Here is a 20,300-nt window from a genome sequence, read left to right as displayed (position 1 = left end):
AAGAAGTGAAAACATGGACAGCATATTAGCACTGGGACTCAGTGTATCTCCACAGATGTCTGAAGAAATGTGTTGTTTTCTGCACACACAGCAACTTTTCCATCTGCTAGTTTTGTCTGTATTCTCTTTTGTGTGTCTGAAAACCCTAAACTCTTCTCGGGCTTAGACAAGTTAGACAAAAAAAATGAGACCTTCCTACTAATTCAATAAACGGTCTGTGTACACAGTATGTGCACATTTTTCTACTTTTCACTTCTGTTGGTAAAAATAGGATAGGAAAACGGTTCTAGCAGCCTTATAGTAAATCTTAACTAAGTTTCAGTGACAGTTCATCAGATCAATGTATGAGCGTTGAATTTTATGACAGATTTATTCACAGAAAGTAAATAAATATGCAGTAAAATAATGCTGCTTGACTTTTTTTTTCTTGTAGGCCACATCATTTCATCAAAACAAAGCTTGCTCTGAGAAATGTCAACTCAGGTAAGGTAAGCGTTTTTACGTCAGAAAACAGTTCACACGGAGCAAATGGAATACTTTGCTATTTCGACACAACTTTTCACCTTGGTATTTTAGACTTATTATTCTATTATATAACATCTTATATCAGGTTCATTTGATACAAGGTTAATATGAAAATCCCTGCTTGGAACAAAATTTTACCATAATGGGCCCCAATTTTTTCCACCCCAAAGAATGTTTTTACAAAAACAAACCAACACAAACAAACGAAAACAAAAACAAACCCACAACACTGAATGGTCTTTTTGTTTGTTTCAGTTCTCATTCAGGCAAAAAAAAAATCTGTATCAAACTTTGCTATGCAACACACACAGTGTTTCAAGCTGCTGAAAGTGCCCAGCATCCTGACCTGGATGTTAGCAGGAGGGAATTTCACGACACTACTTACACCAGTGTTTTGCAAAGTATCTCTATCCTTTAAACCCCTTCTGCTGGAGAACTGCTTCTCAACTCATTAATGCAGCAGCGTGAGCCTGAAGCCTAGCAACCCGCTACCGTCTGGGCTTCCCAACGATCTGCTCTCAAGAACGAGGCAGAACTGCGCTGAATCTGCAAGAGGATCACGCAGCTTCCCACCAGCTGTGTAGGGCATCCAGGGACACAGAGCGGGACCCAGAGAGAGCTCCTTGTGCCCAATTTGGAACATCATTTCCCTGATTAGAGTAGGTCAGTGCTCTTCTGGTTCATTCAGACCCCACAAGCATCAGCCACTCCACCTCATTCATAGCAATGGGTGTCAAAGGCTTGCCAAATTTTGCTCCTGGAAAGGTAGGAGGGCAAGACATGCTACTCTCACCTCCAGTTAGCTACAGCCAGGGTACACGCAGCTTCTCACCTTCTGTTAACGTTCACAGTGGCCTACTGTGCATAAACCGGCCAATTCTTCTCAAAGTCCTTCACCCCATCCCTCTCCAGAATGACAATACACGGAGTTTAGTCCTCTTTCGTCCTTGGAGATGTCTCTCTCCACCTTGCTCCCAGCTGCTGCTGTTCTCCAGGTGCTCACACTTCAGAGCCCTTTTAAGCCTAGCTGTTGGAATTTAGAGACCCCTGAGCTCTTGGTGACAAGAGAGAGGACTCTGTGCACAGCCACCGAAAGCTTCTTAGCTGTTTCCCTCTTCGTCATCGTGTCCCCCCTGCCTTCACATCTTGCTCACATTTTCTTCCTTTTCAGCCCATTTCTTTCCAACACACAGCGTTCCCCATCACCTATTATCACTGAGAATTTAGGCAGAAGTTCCCTTGATGTTCAGGGAAGAGTCTGCAGTATTCAGGGAATTTCGTTTCCTTGCAGCAAAATACGGAAAAAGCCCAGCAGTAAATCCTCAGCGGAAGATCCTCTCAATCCCTGCCTCTAAAACTGGCAGATGCTGAACAGCCTTTTTGTACTCTAACAGAAGAGTCCATCATCCCAAAGGAGCTGCCAAGCCAAGCAGCATTGTGGACACCAAACAAAAACAGCTTTAATGAGAGCTTTGTTCCTGGGTAAACTATGGAGCGCGTTATTGTTTGCCTGAAATTATGTCCCCTAATAGAAAGATTCATAGATCTCTTCTGGTCCTTGAAGCCTCTGAAGATCCTATTGTTTTTTAGCTCTTAAAAACAAAACGTGTATTAAGGAAACAACTGCTGACATTGAGCTATCCCAGTAGTAGGTGGCTGAAAAGAAAGTGCAGCCATGTGATGCGAGGAAGAAGAGCAATGAGCAGTTTGTGTATTTTTTCTACAGCCACAGGAGGAACTCAGCATCCCTCACAGCCTCCCGTTGCTGCAGATGGGGAACTAAGATAGTCTGTGCCCCAGGAAGCCTTGCTGCCAAAGAGACAGAGAGGATGTAGCCATAAAAGCTAGGTAAACACGAGGGAGCATGTGAAACAACACAAAGAATGTGGCTGAGCAGACACCTACGTGCCCCACTACTCATATCCACAGCAAGAGAAGACAGGAATTATTAACCAGTGGAAAAAAAATCAACGTAAAATTTTGTTCTACACAGTTTATATGGAAAGAAGAAAGAAAAAATTTCCCGTCTTCAAATATTCTGCTGATGAAAGAAAACATTAGATAGGAATACCATCTTGCTTCCTGCAACCCAGCTTCTATGGCTATGACATTTATACTATGCATTATCCAAAAATCATACTCTTCCTTTCCAAACTTAATTCTCATCTATCCGTAACTAATGTAGTCAGACCGGTACTGAAACTGAGCTAACAACACTGAGATGGTATTTTTTGTTTTTATTATTATTTGGTCCCTTCTTCCCTAGAGACAGTAGGACGTCTTCTGTAATTATAGAAGCTGAGATCTAGTTTCATTCCAAAAACTGAAGAAAGTTTTGGGAAAGTAATAGGGGAAATAACATTTGCATCATAACCACTGGCAAAACCAGACACCAGTGACAAATTCAGAATATTTTTTTGTGATATTACATCAATCTGGAATCTGCTAAGTGAGAAAAAAAGCAAGAAAACTGAAAAATAATCTCACATTTCAAATTGACTAAAGGCGCATTTTTATCTGTTGAAGAAGCACGATGACTTTAAAAAGAATTTTAGAAGTGCTCCGTGTCTGAGCCTACGTCCAATGGGTATGGTTGGCCCCAATCAGTGCTTGGTTGGCAAGAAGCTCCTCCAATCTTATTCGCTGAAGATGAATAAGAGGAGTCTTATCCACCTTCCATTTACTCCTGCTTAAATGAATAACTTCACACTCTGTAAGCAAACACACATGCCTAAGTACATATTGTTACAGCTTTTCATGTTGAAATTGGTTGCAGCAGCACAAGGCTGCACAGGCATGTATTGCCTGAGGATATAATGGCATGAGAAAAGAAAGTGCTCTTTTGGGGTCACATGGCTCTTCTGCAGTCATTCCCACGCACCTGTGTCACATAGGGTGAGCGCAGATCTGGGCTAATGCGATCTTACAGGCACGGGCAGAGCCCGAGCAGATGGGGCTGCCTCCTTCCCCAGTTAAACTGCTCGCTGCAGGATAGAAGGCTTGACTTTTCCCCTGCTCAGCTCTTGTGCCATCGAAGTCACCTGCCGCCCTGCCTCCAGGACTGGTGAAAGTTCAGCCCGTGAGCCCAAAGCAGAGTTTGAAAACACAGCATTCTGCATCGCCTGCTCACATGCCATGCATGGAGAGGAGAAGGTAATGAGGCCAGTACTTCCTGCACTCGGGATTCGCTTCAGAGCATAAACTGCCTTCCACACAGATTGGTGGAACTGGTGGGCAAGCCCCACCTCAGCCCTTTCACAACAAGGTGACAAAGGTCTTGCCCTAGCGAGATATAAATCATACTAAAAACACAGTAGTATATCTGATAATCATTTTAGACAGTCAGGGCAAACCTGAGAAATACAAAAAAAAACCTGAAAGTCATTTCCAGGGTCAGTCCTGTCTCCCCAAAATCCCACAAAAGCACATGGGACATTTCATTTGGAGTGAGGTGAAATGCTGTAGGGTGAGATGCCTGGTCTGTTTTGTAGCATGCTGTCTGTAAGGCAAAGTTAATTACTGCTGGATCTGTAACATGTTGGCTCTGGCCAGTAATGAAGATGTTTGATTTTCTGATTGCTACTTAACTCCAAGGCTACAGAAAATTATTTGGAAATACGAGGTAGAGGGACTAATCAAAACTTAGATCAGGTGAGTCTGGGTCTCAGAAAGCATGTCTTAAAAATAAGGTATCAAGTGTAAGCTTAGTTGAGTCCAACTCTCTTATCCATCATAGCTTTGTTTTGTGACTGTGACTAACTCATCAGGCTTGTGTGTCTAAGTTCCAGACAAAGAGAAGTATCTTGTTTCTTTCCTATGAGTGCTGGGAGGGATTTAAAGACTGTGAGGCAGTCAAATATTATAGCTACCATGGGTGTGTATAAAAACCGAAGAAGTAACCTTACCTTTTCCACCGTGACATTTCCAGAGGTAGTATTTCTGAGCACTGTCTTATACTCTGTTACATACTGCAGGTAAGGAAAAAGAAAGAAAAAAAACAGTTTATGCTGAGCAGATCATCAATGTAACTCTATCACCTAGTATTTCACAAAAAGGAGGCTACTATTAGGAACTTGCTCTGGAGACCATACCATGGAGGAAATGATCCTGCCTTGTGCAGGAAAAGGGGAGCAACAGCACTTGCAGCTCCTTCCCCATGTGGGAACAGAAAGGTGCTATGTGACAACCAAGCTCCCAGGTTTGGGTAGGAGCAGAGGAATTCCCCTCTCCTCTACCCTGCTCTTGCTCATGCACCACACAGTTGCACTGGCTCCTGTGGAAGGCAAGTGGTGCTCGCACTGTTTCACCACTAGAAAACGGTGAGACAGACATTAAAATTGTCAGTAAAGCACCTGAAATCAAGGCCAGCAGTTTACTTTGATAAAGAAGCTCACAAGAGCAGGGCACTTCTTTCGGTCTTACTTCTTCAGATACAGCTTTCATGCTTGCCAATTACCTGTGACAATGGCAGCACAGAGGCAAGGAGGACTTGAGTTCACCCCTGAACATACAGAGCCCTGCAAAATCACACCATTTGCCATGGAATTCGTATGTCTGATTACATCAGGTGCTTTTAGAAATTCCACCTACTGCAAGTTATATGACTTCTTTCTGGCCTTTTTGTTGTTGTTGTTGTTGTTTGGTTTGTTTTTAAATAACAGCAGTCACTTGGTCTCTCTGCAATGCAATTCATGTCCAAAATCCACACATATCTTACCGTTCGGAAAGCTGCAGCAACAAGATTTGCAGGAAACAGGTTTCTGTAAAATACAAACAAGAAAATGAAATATTTCTTTTAGAACTTCTAAAATGAATGCATCAGGATGTTCTGCTCTCAGAAACTAAATTCCTTTTGCAAAGGCAAGCACATTGGCATTAGCGAGGTACGTACTACAGCAGAAAGTCTGGCAGCGTGGAGCAGATGTCTTGCTGCTTCTCCAGAGGTGTGACATCTCCACACCTTCTCCTCTTGCTCATCCAGAAAGCCCCTGCTTGCACCCACAGCTGACCATTTGGGTTGGACATCAGAGGCAATCAGACACGACGCTAGTTAAACACACCAGCCAGTGGCTACACAAACTGGCTTAGCCACGCTGGCTGCAGCAACAGCTTATGGCCTCCAGGGTTCGGCAGATTTTTAACATTACTCATGTGATTACAGTTTGCCCACAGCACGAACTCGAAGGACAATCTAATCAGCACAATCCACCTCAGCGAACAGCTTAAGCCTTCAGCACAACAAGGTCGGCTTTCCTGAACACGAAGCTGAAGCAGAACAATGCCACGGGCCAGAGCTGTCTGCGAGTGCTGGAGCAGTTAAACGGCATGGATGAACGTAGTGGCACATGGTAGGGAAAGCTGCAACACCCGAATTCACAGTGCCTTCACCCAGAAATGCACATTGAGCAGCAGGTCTGTGCAGAGAGGATAGCGTGCAAAGTGACAATCGCTTGCATTGGGCACTCGGTGCATCTATTAAGCAACACAGACAGGCAAAATGATTAACTGGGGCATGTAAGGAAGAAGTTGCTTCTTGTTGCATTTTATAGTTCACCAGTTGTTTTTAATGCCACGCTTCCTTTCTTTCCATACGGTGGGTAAAGAGCATGAGCTTCCTGGGCCAAACAGCAGCTTTTTTTGCTGTGTCAGAACGCAAAACGGGCACAGAAGCAGCTCCTCACCAGGCAGACGACAGGACCCTAGCTGGTGAGGGCAGGGAGGCTGGGGGGATGAACTGGAAACACTGCCAGCTGAACGCTGTACGGAGGGACAGGAATTCTCATGGTAAGAAAACAAAAGACCTTACCCAGAGCCAATTAATTGTGGCAAAAAGAATTGGGGTAGCTTCTCCCCATCCTTTGCTCCTCGCACTGCACAGAAATGGGCTCAAAGAAAGCCGCAGTTCTCTTCAATCTCTGTCCTGTTATCCCCCCCAGTTTTGCTGTACTTATCCTGGCAAACACAATTTTAAATCAGGGTTTTGGTTGCGATCATCCCATGAAAGCTCAAATCCAAACCACAACAAGAAACAGAGCAGCAGAGTCAAATCTTCGAAAGCAAGAGGGAGAGGAGCTCATGAAAGATTAAGATACGGCACAGATAAGGACTTCGGTCTTTTCCATTGCGCAGCTCTGTAACCCTGCCACACGACGAGGATTTTCCCACAGCCTTGACAACAGTGCGAAGCACACAGCCCTTCATCAAACGTGGGGCTGCTGAGAACTGCCTCACCCCCTCCTCCTGTTGCACTACAAGTGTGTCAGGAGGCAGCTGTATAGGACAACCTGTTTTAAGAATAATTGGACTTTCTGAGTCTAAATTCCACCTAGCATGCAATTTTTTCTCCTTTGCCAATATAGCCGTCTGCCTGAAAGCAGGAGACAGCTCTAACCCCACAAAGATGCTTAAGAACTGGTCATGTAGTACATATGGAGCTGCTAAAATGCAGAAATGCTTTCACAGCTGGAACTTTTGGGTGCAGAAAAACCTCCCAAAGTCAAAGCACACTTATTTCTATCTGGAGTAAAATGCCACATGTATGAATGGGCCAGCTCAGTGCACATTCTTAACCAAAAGAAAAAGGAAAACATGCTGTTGGAAAAATCAGACCACATCATTTCAATTTTTCGTATCGGGGTGGTTATTAGAAAAGAATTGACTGGATTTTGAAGGAGCAGAGAGATGAAAAAAGACTGAAAACCACACAGAAATCAAATTTTTTTTTTTTAATCAGCTTTTCCATCCTGACAAAACAAAACCAAAGGAAGCAACCCCAAAGCCCAAACAATATGTTTCTCCAGCGTTTAAATGTGGCCGAGGAACCCAAACCTCCATAATTTACACAGTACGTCAGGCATGGGCCCCAGTAATTAAACACTAACTTAACTACAAGCATATACTTAAAGCACATACTTGAGTGATGTCAGTAGCCCTACTACATGAAGACAAGGGGCAGGTTCTTGCTTCAGACGCAAAGCAGCGCACTAAGCTATTCAAACGCGAGCATACTGCAGCCGCCCTGCTTCACCCCTGCAGCACCAGCCACTGGACTCGTTTCTGAGGACAGAGAAGAGTGTTTTTGACAGTCCACCAAGTGGTAAATTTGGCTCTCACTCAGTTCAGCAGCTCAGGAGGACCCAAAGGTTCCCTTGCATCACGTGTTTTGTTCCGTCCAACTTTTAAGCACACCTGACTAATTCACGGCATGTACAGAAACGTTTTGCTCCTCTTTGTTTCAAATCCTGGTGTTGAAGAAAAGCTCCGAGCTCATAAAAAGCAATCCCCAAATACACAGCTTATCACAGAGACACGAGTTCTGCACAGACCATGCTCATCCCTCACTAAGATCAGTTAGCATGCGAATTAAATTAAGCTTTAATTACACGTGAGTCAGACCGCAGGTTTTCAGCTCCATCACGTAAGATGTCTTTGTGCAAAAACACCACCCCAGTGCCTAAAAAACAGGGGCCAGGATGCCGGGAGCTTCAGGAGGAGACAAAAGCCGCCTCGTGACCTGCCTGGGCACATCTGTGCCCGCAGGCTTCGCTCGGCGTGTGTGGCGAAGCAAAGCTCACCGACCGCAGCAAAGCAGACCCGGGTCTGTCCCCACGAGTCCGCGTCCCCAGGCGAGCCGAGGGGTCGTGCAGGGAAGCGCAAACACCCCTCCTGCCCGGGTGAAGCAGCAAACAGAAAAGCTGGGTAATTGGGCGTGCAAATTAAACGCGGGTGCCTGCCAGCTGGTGCTCCTGCACGGCCCAGATCTGTAGGTTTCTAGCTCTGGATGACATGGATGACATGTCCACACCAGACATGGATAGGGAGCTGAAGGAAATCAGCACGGCTCTGTCACTGGATTGCTGGTTACTGCTGCTCGTTTTGCTGACCCCATCCCTGCCACTGCCGTGCCCTTGCTGAAGAACGTGGTCGGCTTTTCGCAGCGGGTTATCACAAGAGCATGCCCGCGAGCAAACCCTGAGTCTGGGTGATAAGGAGCCTGGCGCAGGGCTCTGGGATCAGGCAGCCTGGGGCCCATGACGCAAAGAGGTGAAACCTTCGTAGTGGTGAAGTATCTGATACAGAGAGACTCTGTGCCCCTCTCGGAGCTGCAGACGGACAAAAAGAACAAAAATCCACAGCTGTCAAGAGTAACAGCTGCACCTTGGGGCCGGAGCGGCAGCTGGGCTGAGCAAGGAAACCCCCACGTACCTGCACATCGCCTGGTGTGAGGAAGCACCAATCTCAAATTCTCTTAAAATAGGAACCAGATACAGCGACAGCACCAGCAGCAGAAGTTTCGGGGTTTGCATACTTTCTGTTTGGCTACTCTAAAGAGGAGTTCCTGTAAAGGCTAAAGAAAGATGTATTTTGCCGTGCCAGAGCTCACACAAAAGGGAAAGGGGGTTGTCGGAGGTGAGGAAGCACAGTATACACCAAGTGTGCAACTGCAGCTCCACGGCAGTGCTCTGGAGGCTGTAGCTCCCACTCTTATCGATTTTGACATTATGGTCAAATTCCTCTCTCCTCCTTACCCTGTGTCTTTCCACCAGTGGGGTAAGGCTGGCACAGGAACTCCTTTGCTGCATGTATAGGGGATTATTATTAATCGCTGTTTCTAAATGATCCTTTTGCTAGAGCTCTGCAAACTGCTTTGCTCTGGCAGCAAAACCATGAAGGGAAATCCAGGCAAGCAGAACAAAACCCTAAAATAACAAGCATTCCTCTTCTATTGCTTCTTACAAAAAGGTTCCACTTCTGAGGCCAAAAGCCTTGCTGTTGGAAAACGTATTTTTCTGAGGACGCCTGGACCAAATGGGTGAACATTAGAAAAAAAATATTCTGTATTGTTATCTCCTGTTTTTCAATGAAGTCTTTTCAATGGTAGCAGTCCACCGACAGCAACTTCATTGCCATCTGAAAATCTGCCAGAACACATCACAGTCTGGATTGCTCTAGTAGCTTTATTTTTCTTTCTGTCTCAGGATTTTCATTCACTATCACACAAGAATTTTTCTGGTCTGCATTTCTGTAGGTATGTGGATGCACAATGCATGTCTTGGATATATAAATTAATTGTGAGTGTGTGCATCTGCTTTAACTCGCAGAAACTTGAAGATGTTATTTACTTATAACAGATATTTGATTTTTTTTTGTCTTAATGGTCCAGTCTGTATTTACTTTGCCTGGGAAATAAAGCATAACTGGGAGGAGTCAGCAGTAAAAGGGAACTAGTTCTGAGAGAAAGGAACACACATGTTCAGAAGCTTTCTACAGATAATTTTAAAAACATATACAGTGCAGGCAGGTGAACAAAACGCTAAGTGCTTACTATAAAACTCAGTCAGCAACCCCTCCGCTTCAAGGGAGGATCCAGGCTGAGAAAATGACACAAGCGAAGGTGGACAGTAACATTTACTATTTCTCCTTTTTCTGAGGGTACCCCAGAGTTAACAGCTAGTCATCCAGCTACAAAACCTCGTGGTTAGCATATCACAGGAACATCTGCATAACTGCAGCTGCTCCCAGCCACCTCTTAAATCTAGTTACCACCACGAAGGTGGCATCTCCCCCTCCTTTCCTAACTGTAAAGTTTTGCTCTCTGTCTCCACATCAGGATTTCAGAGTGGAAAACTAGGGCTTTAAGGAGCAAGTGTTTCTGGGGTGACTGGTGTCTGAACAAGTGCTCTGGAGCCCACCTTCTCCAAGGTCCATCCTGGCCCTCTGCTCCTCAGGCCACCTGGCAAAACGCGGTTGCTGCTTTTCCCTGTGCTCAAACTCACGCCTGCCTTTCCTCCAGCTTCGACGGCGCTTGGAGGTAATTCACGGGCTTGCTCACAGCGCCGTGGGTACTCCCTTTGGCAGCCCAGCTGGTAACCTCTGGCAGTGAGACAGAAAGGAGCAATAAAATTTAAACTGCAGTAGGCTTGTCTGTCGGCCCGAGAAACCCTGACCTTACTGCTTGAGGCAAACACCTGGACCTCTGCGTACCCTTCCTATAAAAAGCTAATGATGCTACCTCCTTCCCACTCACAACTGCTACAGCTACGGCTGGATTAAAAACAAAAACAGAATTCCCGTCCCAAAGCCAACGCCATGGTTTCAAAATATGTTTTCATCCCAAAATAGGGCAAAGAAAACCACCATCTGAGACCTTTTTTCCACTAAAAGTACTGTAAAATACTTTGTTGAAACGTTCCTTTTTGATGAGTGAGATTTTCTACTCAAGTCTTTCATTTATAATTCCAGCAAAACATTGACCTCACTGAAACGAAATGTCAGGACCATCCGCCGTTGGAAATTTCGACTGAATCAATAAGTTCCCGCGAAACTGTTCGATGTTGTTGAATCAACAAATACACATCAGAGCCAAAACAAAACTCTGACCTTATTGAAACATGCAGTCTTGACAATTGCCCATCAGAAGCGTTGACAAATCGATAGATTCTTGCAAAACATTTGATCTTGCTGATTCAACCACCTTCCACCGAGCTACGAGTGGGATGTGTTAGTTGGTGGCTGCTGTCACCTCCTCCTCACCACTCCACCTGTCTCTCCCTGGTCAGGCTCTGTCCTCATCTTCTGCTGCTCTGATGTTTGGCACAACGGAGCTGCTCTCCGCGTCAGATGCTCTGGAGATGTTCACAAGGCCCATCTATAGCTGAGACCAGCAGCCTCTGGTTCACCAGTGAGTCAACATTCATTTATTTCTGAAGCCCAAGATAAATCTCTTTTCCAGAGGCCACGTCTGCATGCATAGATGTGTATTTATGTGGAAGCTTTAGACTGGGAAACAGAAAACCATGACCAAGTATTAAGATGACCTCCAGACATCACTGCGACGACGGAAAGCAGCGTCTTTGGTCATTAATTAATAAACTTCCCAAGCGCAGAAAGGATCTGCATCCTGGGAAAGGACACCCTGTGTCATCCCTGCAGAAGCCATGGTAAATATTTGACTCACAGCCGTGACTTCCTTAGGCCACGTGTTGCATGTTTTCAGTACTGCTGGGGGACTCAGCCTGGTTGCTCCTTTTATCTGAAAATGATAGTGATGGTTTTCACCTTTCATCTGAAAATGACTGAGCAGTAAAGCCTTGAGGGACACAGGGACTCTTGTGACACAACTGAAAAACTGAGTTCTCTTTTGTCTAATGGGAAGTTTCATGAACCAAAAACCAAAAAAGCTCAGAGCTGCGAGACCCACCCATGCTGAAGGCAATGGTTTCGGCCCTCCAGAGCTGAGGCCTCCTTAACTGAAGACAAGGCTGGTCTCCTGGAGCCTTCCACCACAGCAGGGACTGAGACCAATTCTCAAACCAAAATTCCCACGTTTTCAAGAACAGTTAAAAAAAAAAAATAATTAAAAGGGAGAGGTAGGTATTATTTCCAGAGAGTCACACAACTCACTCCATCCCCAGGCCTGTCAGGGATCTATGTTAAGATCAGGAGTTTTAGAGGACAGCACAGTGATGGCTCTGTGTCCAAAATCCTCTCTTTCTGACTAAATTTCGCTGTCATGGCTCTGGCAACTGGACTGCCCGGCGTGGCCACCATAACTCTTGCCTGGAGCTCTGAGAAAAAGTTGAATTCAAAGGGCACCACACATGTGTTGGGGGAAAGCCCCTGGCACCTCACTTCCCGGAGGAAATCAGTCTGCAATCAGCATGCTTCCCCCAAGTCTCGCCATAATGAGCATAACTTTGGAGTGAAGGTCTCAACCCCATCTGCGTTATAACTTGGAAGATGAACTCCCCATCTGCATTTACAGCCCAGAGCAAGAAGCAGCTTTCTGCTCCCAAGTTCACAGACAACATCCACAATCGCAAGCTCACTGGATCATCCCTGTCCCATTTCTCAGCTACATCCTACTCCACGCAGCATGGCGACACAGCAAAAAAAACACCAGCTGCAGCAGCCACGCTAGGATGCACCCCGGGACAGCCACAACAGTCATCTGCTTCCCAGCACCTACTATCGTGCTGACTCCTCCTTTTGTGATTTTCCTTCACGCTGCTTTTATCAGCTCCTTGCCACCTTCACAGCCAGGCCACCTGCTCCCACTGTCCTGTTATTACTTCTCAACACGGTCTGTCAAGAATTGTCAGGGTTGGCCGTAAGAGGTTACGGATATGAAATATATGATGGCCAATGGGCCACTGGACTGGTCCATCTGGAGATGGGGGAGAAAAGGACAAAAACACGGATTTCTAAATATAGATTTTCACTTTAGAAACTCTTTTTATCTTTGCTGTCATGTCTGTTTACCCAGATGCATCAAAAAGTGTCTCAGTTGAAAAACTGAACTCAAAAAGCAAAGATACAAATTAAGAGTCCTCCCCTCTGCTTTGCGATGACCAAGAAACCTGCTAAGCACAGCTCTTTGGCCACTTGGCTGGTACGTTGCAGGTCATCTCCCTTACGCTTCTGTCTACATCTCAGTAAGAAGACCTGCCACCTCCACAGACCTCCATCTTCCAACATTTCCGCGAACTTCCACACTCTGTCCTCCACCACTTCCCGTTACTCCCTCAGCTGCATCTGCCAGGGGAGCCCCAGCGGCAGCTCCCCGGTTTTACCTTATTCCACCACTTCCCTCAGACGCTCGCGGTACTTCCCTGTGACTGCCCTCGGGTATGAAAAAGTGGCAGAATCTGACCCAGGATAACAAGACGCATCAGTCCTTCGCGTCTCGGGTTCTGCACCACAAGTCAGCAGAGCGCGAACGCTGCTGGAAGTCTGGGACTCGAGAAGTTGCCTGGATGTCTGCCTCATTTATGTAATTGTTTCTCTTTTATTTAAAGAGCTGGGCAGATCTTGACAAGACATGGGCTCTGAGAAAAAAGAAAAAAGGTTATGTCTGCAGCTTTTGCCCTTTATGGAGGGTGCTAACATGCCGCGTGATGTTCTGGGTACCTCCTTGATGAAAATACAGGGTTGTGTTTCCACACCTGTACCTAAGGGAGGTGAAGGTGCAACAAGAGGCAAAGACAGGTTGGGATTCCTGTGAAGAGACCGAACAAAGGTTGGAGGGGGGGAAATACAAAAACACAAAAGAAAAAGGTGTGTGTGACAGATGAGAAGAGCTGCCTGGCTCCGGAGATGGCCGACAACAGGCAGCGGGGCAAGAGAAGGTGCCGCGCACCCAGCCATGGGCAAACACTCGCCACCCTCACAACCACCAGGCCAAAAAGATTAGGAGAGAGGGTGGGAGGAAGGTTGAGGGAAGGCAGGCTGAGGGATGGAAGAAGGCTGAGGGAAGGCAGGCTGAGGGAGCGAGGCGGCCAGCCCGCAGGAGGGAGGAGGGAGGAGGAAGGAGGAAGGAGGGGGGTGCCCGAGCGGCAGCGTGCAACATCGCCGGGTCTGTCATCATCCTCCGGGTCGGGAGGGAGGGAGGGAGGGAAGGAGGGAGGGAGGGAGGCCCTACCTGACGAGGTCGAGGAAGGAGTCCACCGTCTTCTTGCTGGGGGGCGCAGCGCCCGGCAGCCCCAAGCCGGGCGTGTTGAGGGCGGATGCCCCGGCGCCGGGGCGGATGATGAAGCCGAGGGCGACGGCGAGGCCGGAGGCCAGCAGCGTGGTGCCTAAGAAGTAGGCGACGGCGATGCCTCCCAGGCGGCCGAGGGAGCGCGTGTCGAGGCTGGCGGCGCCCGACACCAGGCTGCAGACCACCAGCGGCAGGATGACCATGCGCAGCATGCGCAGCAGCAGCTCCCCGGGGAAGGCCAGGTAAGCCACCTGCGCCGGGCTCAGCGCCGCTCCCCGCACCGCGGCGCCCAGCGCCACGCCGGCCACCACCCCCGACACGGTCAGCACCACCAGCGCGTTGCGCCGCAGGAAGCCCCGGCAGCCCCGCAGCCGCCCTCCTCCTCCGCCGCCGCCTTCCTCAGCGCCCTCCGCGTGGCCGTTGCCCGCCTTCTCCCCGCCGTCCCCCTTCTCCATGCTGCCCGCCGGCTCCATGCTGCTGGCGGCTCGCTCCGTGCTCGCTCGCTGCCTGCGTCCCGCTAGCCGCCCGCCTCTCCCTACCCGCCCGCCCCGGAGGAGGGAGGGACCCGGCGGCCGAGGGGCGGTGCTGCCCCGGCGCGGCCCGGAACGGGACGGCGCGGAAGGGAGCGGGTCGGAGCGACCCCAGCCCGCGCCGCCGCAGCCGTTTGCCCGCCGATGCCCGGCCCCTCAGCGCCATGGCTGGCCGAGGGACGCGCACGGCCCCTCCGCGCCCCCCGAGCGGTGTCCCCGCCGCGCGTACGTGGGCCCTCGGTGCCCCAACGGCTCTCACATGGCCCCTCGGTGTCCCCCTTGGGGGCCCCACAGCTCGCATATGTCCCCTCGGTGTCCTCACAGCTCTGAAATGACCCTTCAGTGTCCCCACGGTAATCACAGGTCCCTATAGTGTCCTCCTCAGAGGGCCCCTTAGTGTCCACACAGCTTTCATGTCACCTCTGTGTCCCCCTTGGGGGCCCCACAGCTCACATATGTCCCCTCAGTGTCCCCATGGCTCTCACAAGACCTGTTAATGTCCCCATAGTAGTCACAGGTCCCTTCAGTGTCACCCTGTGTCCCCACAGCTCTCGCATTTCCCCTCTGTGATCCCCTTGGTGGCCCCACAGCTCACATACGTCCCCTTAGTGTCTCCCTTAGAGTGTCTCTCAGTGTCCCCACAGTGCACACACTCCCTTCGTTGTCCCCACAGATCTCACATGTCCCCTTTAGTGTCCCCGTAGAGTGTCCCACAGTGACACCACAGAACACACATCTCCCTTTATTGTCCCCACAGCTCTCACATGTTCCCTCAGTGTCTCCTCAATGTCCCCACAACACACACACGTGCCCCCTCAGTGTCCCCACAGCACACATCTCCCTTCATCATCCCCACAGCTCTCACATGTCCCCTCAGTGTCCTCCTTGGTGTCCCCCTCACTGTCCCCACGGCTCATACCATCCCCTCAGTGTCCCAGGGCTCACACTGGCCTCTCCATGTCTACCCATAGTGCCTCCATAGCACACACTTGCCCCCAGATTTGGAAAGAGGCTTTGTTTCAGTTAATTTCCTTGACATCAGCAAAACACAGCCTAGCAGAAAACGCGCTGTAAAAATAGCCAGCAGCACATTTGCTTTTTGAGTAGCCCAGAGTAATTAAGCAGGCTGACAGGGTGTGATGGGGCCATAATCCTGATTTAATGAGAGTCTTTTCTACTTTCCAGCCTCATGGATAGACCTAAAGATCCTTACCTTGTGGCTGGAGCTCCTGGGAATTGTCACCACAACTGTGTCCACCACCACCTGCCTCAGAGCTCAATGCAGTCTTGACTTGCAGCTTGTTCACACATGTGACTCAAGGTACCAGGTATATTTTTCTTGATTTTCTTTTTTTCCTGATAACTTTTAAGGAACACTTGATTTGTGGAACTATGAGGGAGAATTAAGAGGACTAAACAGGAAAGTAAGCATCTGCAGACACTTTCAAAGACATTCAATTCCACCTATTTCAAAAAGAAGTGAAAAGATACCTAGGTGCTTTAAAACTGTTTTTTTTTTTTAAAGATATAAGCTATTTACTTAAATTTAATTTAAGTAATTTAAATTAAAAATTTAATTTAAATTTTACTTAAATTTATTTAAAGATACAACCTATTTACAGGGCATTGCAAACTGGAAATATGTTTTTGACCTATTCCCATGCAGACCTCAAATATGTACTTGAGGCCCTGAACAGAGAGGTTTAACCTGTCTTTTTGCAAAGGTTGCACTATTTTTTATTATAGAGATAGAAGATTAAGTTTATTAGAGACATATCCAGTCCACTTCCTACCCTAGCAGAAAATTAATTCTCCTTACACCCATCATAACAAATGCTGGTCTCACCTGGTTTTAGACTTCTAGTGATGCAGATGCCACAGACTCTCTAATCCATCCCTTATGGAAACCCCACCATTACTGTTACAAAGCGTTTCTTGATGATTTCCCTCATTGCATTCTAAGCCCACTGTGACTTACTGTACCCACAAGACCACTGAAAATTGTCCTCATGTGCCTACTCCCTGCTGCACTGTAAAGTCCAATGGAAAAAAAACAAAATGTTACTCCTCTTCTGCCCTTGGCTGTGGCGAATATCCTATTGACTTTAATAATACTCATTAATATCATGCATTAATTAATTAGTAATTTTCATGGATTACTTTAATAATACGCAAATGGTGTGTTCCCATATGCAGACTGAAAACCTAGGGGAGAAATTCAGGGATGCACGAGCAAGAAGAACGTATGAAATCGGAAAACTCATTGGTAGCAGCACAGTGTATGAGGCAAGTGCAAGAATTAAAATCGGGCCTTTTCCACATTATCAGTCAATCTCTCCATGGTCGTGCATGGTTGGCTTTGCTCAGAGCAGTGTCAGGAGAACAGCCGGCTGACCCGCAGGAGCACACCCTCAACCCAAAATCCTAGATCCCACTGCATGTTTTTCAACCTGTGCTAAGGCTGGTCAGTCTTCCCTTTGGGAAGAACACCCCAACCTAGGGATGCCTGTGTCAAGCTTCCTCATCATGACCTTATGAGGTTTCGTATTTCCAGTATTCTCTCCATTTTCTTCTCTTCATTTTTTTGATCCAAACACCATTCCAAACAGTTATACTACTCTTAATATTTCTTCTGGTGAACCATATGAATGACCACGATCCCAAAAAAAGTTCTAGGCAGAACTAACTGTTTTTCTGCACCCTGTGAGAGTTCATGGATGGCTGCAGCAATTAACATTGAAGCCTGCTGATTTATTCAGTAGGAAGTGTTGACTGATCTGTTGTGTCATGTTTTCATTTCAGCACTTGTAGATCTTGGTAGCTTTCCAGTGAATGAGCCTGCATGTTTCCAATGTCCACTCCCATGGTGCTTCTAAATTAGGGTTTTTGACTTCCCCTATTGCAACTTTAAGATTTTGGTTTTGTCTTGGCTTTCACCTGCACCAGGCTAGAGTCCTTCCTCCAGAAAACATCAGAGAGATCATAAGCAGGCAAAAACAAACAGATAATCAAACTGTTCCTTTTAAATGAAACCAAATTTCCTTTTGCTTTGAATCAGGAGAGAGCAAACATAGTTTTCACCACTGCCCCAGGAATGAAGAGGTCCTGCTGATTTTCAGTCAAATTCTGTTTGATACCTCTTTTTCATGGTGGGTATTTGAAATTTCAGCCTCAGTGAAGGGAATGAAAAAACCTTGACAACTGTAGTGGAATCAGGTCCTTCCCCTCTATTTTTCAGCACCAAGCAAGCAGAGTACAGGACTTATTTTGAGCCATTTCTCTCCAAAAAAATCCTACTTTTTTTAGGGAAGTTGATACAGAAACTTCCTCAGACAAAAACCTCTGAGGAAAGATTTCCAATTCCTTTTTCCTACTGCTCATCCATTCCCATTATTAATGTTTACCATGATTTTGCTGAAAACCAGTGGGATGGACACTTAGGATGGGAGTTATGTAATTTAACTAATTTACCTAGAAGTTTAATTTCTAATCTAGGCAAATCTTGTTTTTTCCATAGTCAACAGAGATACAGGTAAGGTCACCCCCATCTAAGAGAGGCAGATGAGATGAAATTCCCGTGGGGGTATCAAGCACACTCCACTGCATGTAGAGAAGACCTAGATGATTAGCTTAGGATATCCAGCTTTCAGTTATTTTCTGTCAGGTGAACCCCCAACTCACAATGCAGGTGTCACCATAAAAAAGACTGTACAACAATACTGCAGAAAATCATTATTTACCTCCCGGTGTGACTTCTGTATACATTACACTCATTCCACCTTACACACTCAAGCTATTTTTCCTCAGAGCGGATTTAAGCTGGCTTCTGAACTGCATCCTTTTTTTTTTTTTTTTTCCTGGCCTGGCCTCTAAAATTCAGGTGTACTTTGGGCTCCAAGGACATCCACATCTGGAGCTAGCTCTGAGCTTCATGGTGGCCTCTGTGTAAAATCAAGCCTCTGGAGGGCAAGAGCTGTGTTATCTGCAAAAAGTCACATCTGACTGTTAACGTCACAGTGCTGCACATCTCAGCCATAAATGAAGGTATGAAAGCCAGGTTCTGCTTTGTGATTTTGTTTCTGGGGATGGAAAAAAGTGGAATCCACCCTGCATTTCCATGGATTTAGTACACAGAATCTGTCTGTCCTACTGAATATGTTAGGTGTCATTATATACTACCACAAAGCGCACACACAATGCACTGTATGTAACAGATACTTTTGAAAGAGCAAAGTACATGAAGTGAAGCAGTGATTGCTACACCCCTAGGTTTCCCAGAGAAGAAACTTTTTACCTGAGCAAGGTCAACAAAATGTCTAAAAGAAATCGTATTTGAGTTTCTTTGCTAAGGGAGGAATCAGATGAAAGAAGAAGAAGGGTTGTTTTCAGCTTCTTGAGTCTCACTCTTGATTCATGCCCTCTTGACACAGATTAGGGCAGCCCTTGGACCATATTTCCTACAAAACCTCTTACCAATTGTATACAGCAAACACTAGTCATGCCACCTCTGCTTCCTTCTTTCCTCCTGCTGGTAGGTATCGCCCTTTTCATACAACCAGCAAGTTCTTTTGCAGCTTTCAGGAGCTTCCTTGGGTGAGAGAAATTTTCGTCTGCAGAGATCTGGTTGCTGTTTAGCCTCTGTTCTTCTGAGACCTAACACAAATGTGCCTCTGTAGGTTTAGAAATAGATCATCTGCCCATTTCCTGTGACTGCTTTAATTTGAAGTAGTTCGAAGACTGACGCATGAAAGTCACAGTGGGTGGAGAAAGGAGTGAGATGAAAGGGAAGAGGGCAGGAAGGGTTTGGTTGTATATTTTTGTTTTTCAATTGAAGTTTGAATAAAGGTGCTCCAAAACATCTCAGCTGAGATGTTCTGGGCAGCTTGCAGTGTCCCAAGGGGCCATATTACAGAGTGGCCTTGTTTCCTGAAGAGAAGGCATGAAAAGCATGTGGGAGAGAGCTTGTTTCCCACAAGGCAAAATGAAGTCCTCAGAGGAGCTGCATCACACTGGCTGAGGCAGGAAGGCCTAGAGTACTGCCTCGGTATGCAGACTTTAGCTTGGCAAGAAGACTTTGTTGGGCCTGGGATGCCAAGCGATTTGGACAGACTCCAGCCACATCACAGAAATGCTCCCTGCCAGCCTCTGGCAGGAAGAAGAAGTGTGCTGGAGGTACCACCATCATGCTCACCTCACCGCTGGCCTACTGCAGGGTCCAGCCACCTGCACGAAGCGACCTGTACCATCTGACTAAACCTGATTTTGAGACATCTGAAATCACAGAAACAAGTCCCAAGACTATTCCTCATAGAGATTCCTGGCCAGCACCCGAAATAAGCCAGTCCCAGACATAATCCTATCATACTGTCACATCCGGATTCACCGTCTTTCCAGGCCGTGTATGTTCTCATGCCTGACTGAAAATATTCTGAGTGTGAAAGAAAATAGGCCTTTGTGAGCATATTTTATAATAGCAGAGGCAGGCAGGGAATTTTGCAAATACCACTTGTGTGCCCAAACTCCAACAAAACATAAACTCTGCAGACAGGGATGGTTGATCTGGGGTAAATATTTAACTTTATTCTCCAAAGGCACATGCAGTTTTACCAACAATTAAATAAAAAATATAGAATAATACCCTCCCACACACATGACCTTGTTTACTGTAAGGCTCCTTTGAGTGGCTTTGGAAACAAAGTTGTATTGAACCAGGAATAAATTTAAAACTGTGTGTGTTGCCTACTTCTTCAAAATCAGAATGGTTTCGA

General features: G+C 46.8%; 1 protein-coding gene and 1 long non-coding RNA gene across 3 annotated transcripts in view; one reads left to right on the top strand and one right to left on the bottom strand.

Moving 5' to 3' along the window:
- SLC1A4 (solute carrier family 1 member 4) overlaps positions 1-14,533 on the bottom strand; it is a 26,618-nt gene extending 12,085 nt beyond the window's left edge. Inside the window, exons 1-3 of the mRNA XM_035552905.2 lie at positions 13,946-14,533; positions 5,243-5,285; positions 4,431-4,493 (exon numbers count right to left, since the gene is read on the bottom strand). Of these exons, the coding sequence (XP_035408798.1) occupies positions 4,431-4,493; positions 5,243-5,285; positions 13,946-14,475 (636 nt within the window). The 5' untranslated portion in view covers positions 14,476-14,533. The remainder of the gene's footprint in view (positions 1-4,430; positions 4,494-5,242; positions 5,286-13,945) is intronic.
- LOC118251114 (uncharacterized) lies at positions 14,100-20,300 on the top strand. Of its 2 annotated transcripts, none has more exons than XR_004779664.2 (3): positions 14,100-14,244; positions 15,718-15,853; positions 18,413-20,300. It is a non-coding gene; the product is annotated as an uncharacterized LOC118251114 (long non-coding RNA). The 2 variants fall into 2 exon arrangements; XR_004779663.2 differs by having other exon boundaries at positions 15,718-15,860.

Source organism: Cygnus atratus, chromosome 3 (genome assembly GCF_013377495.2).
Source record: "Cygnus atratus isolate AKBS03 ecotype Queensland, Australia chromosome 3, CAtr_DNAZoo_HiC_assembly, whole genome shotgun sequence".
Lineage (NCBI taxonomy): Eukaryota > Metazoa > Chordata > Aves > Anseriformes > Anatidae > Cygnus > Cygnus atratus.
The sequence above is the reverse complement of the archived record's forward strand: the minus strand, read 5'-3'. Positions and strand labels throughout refer to the sequence as shown.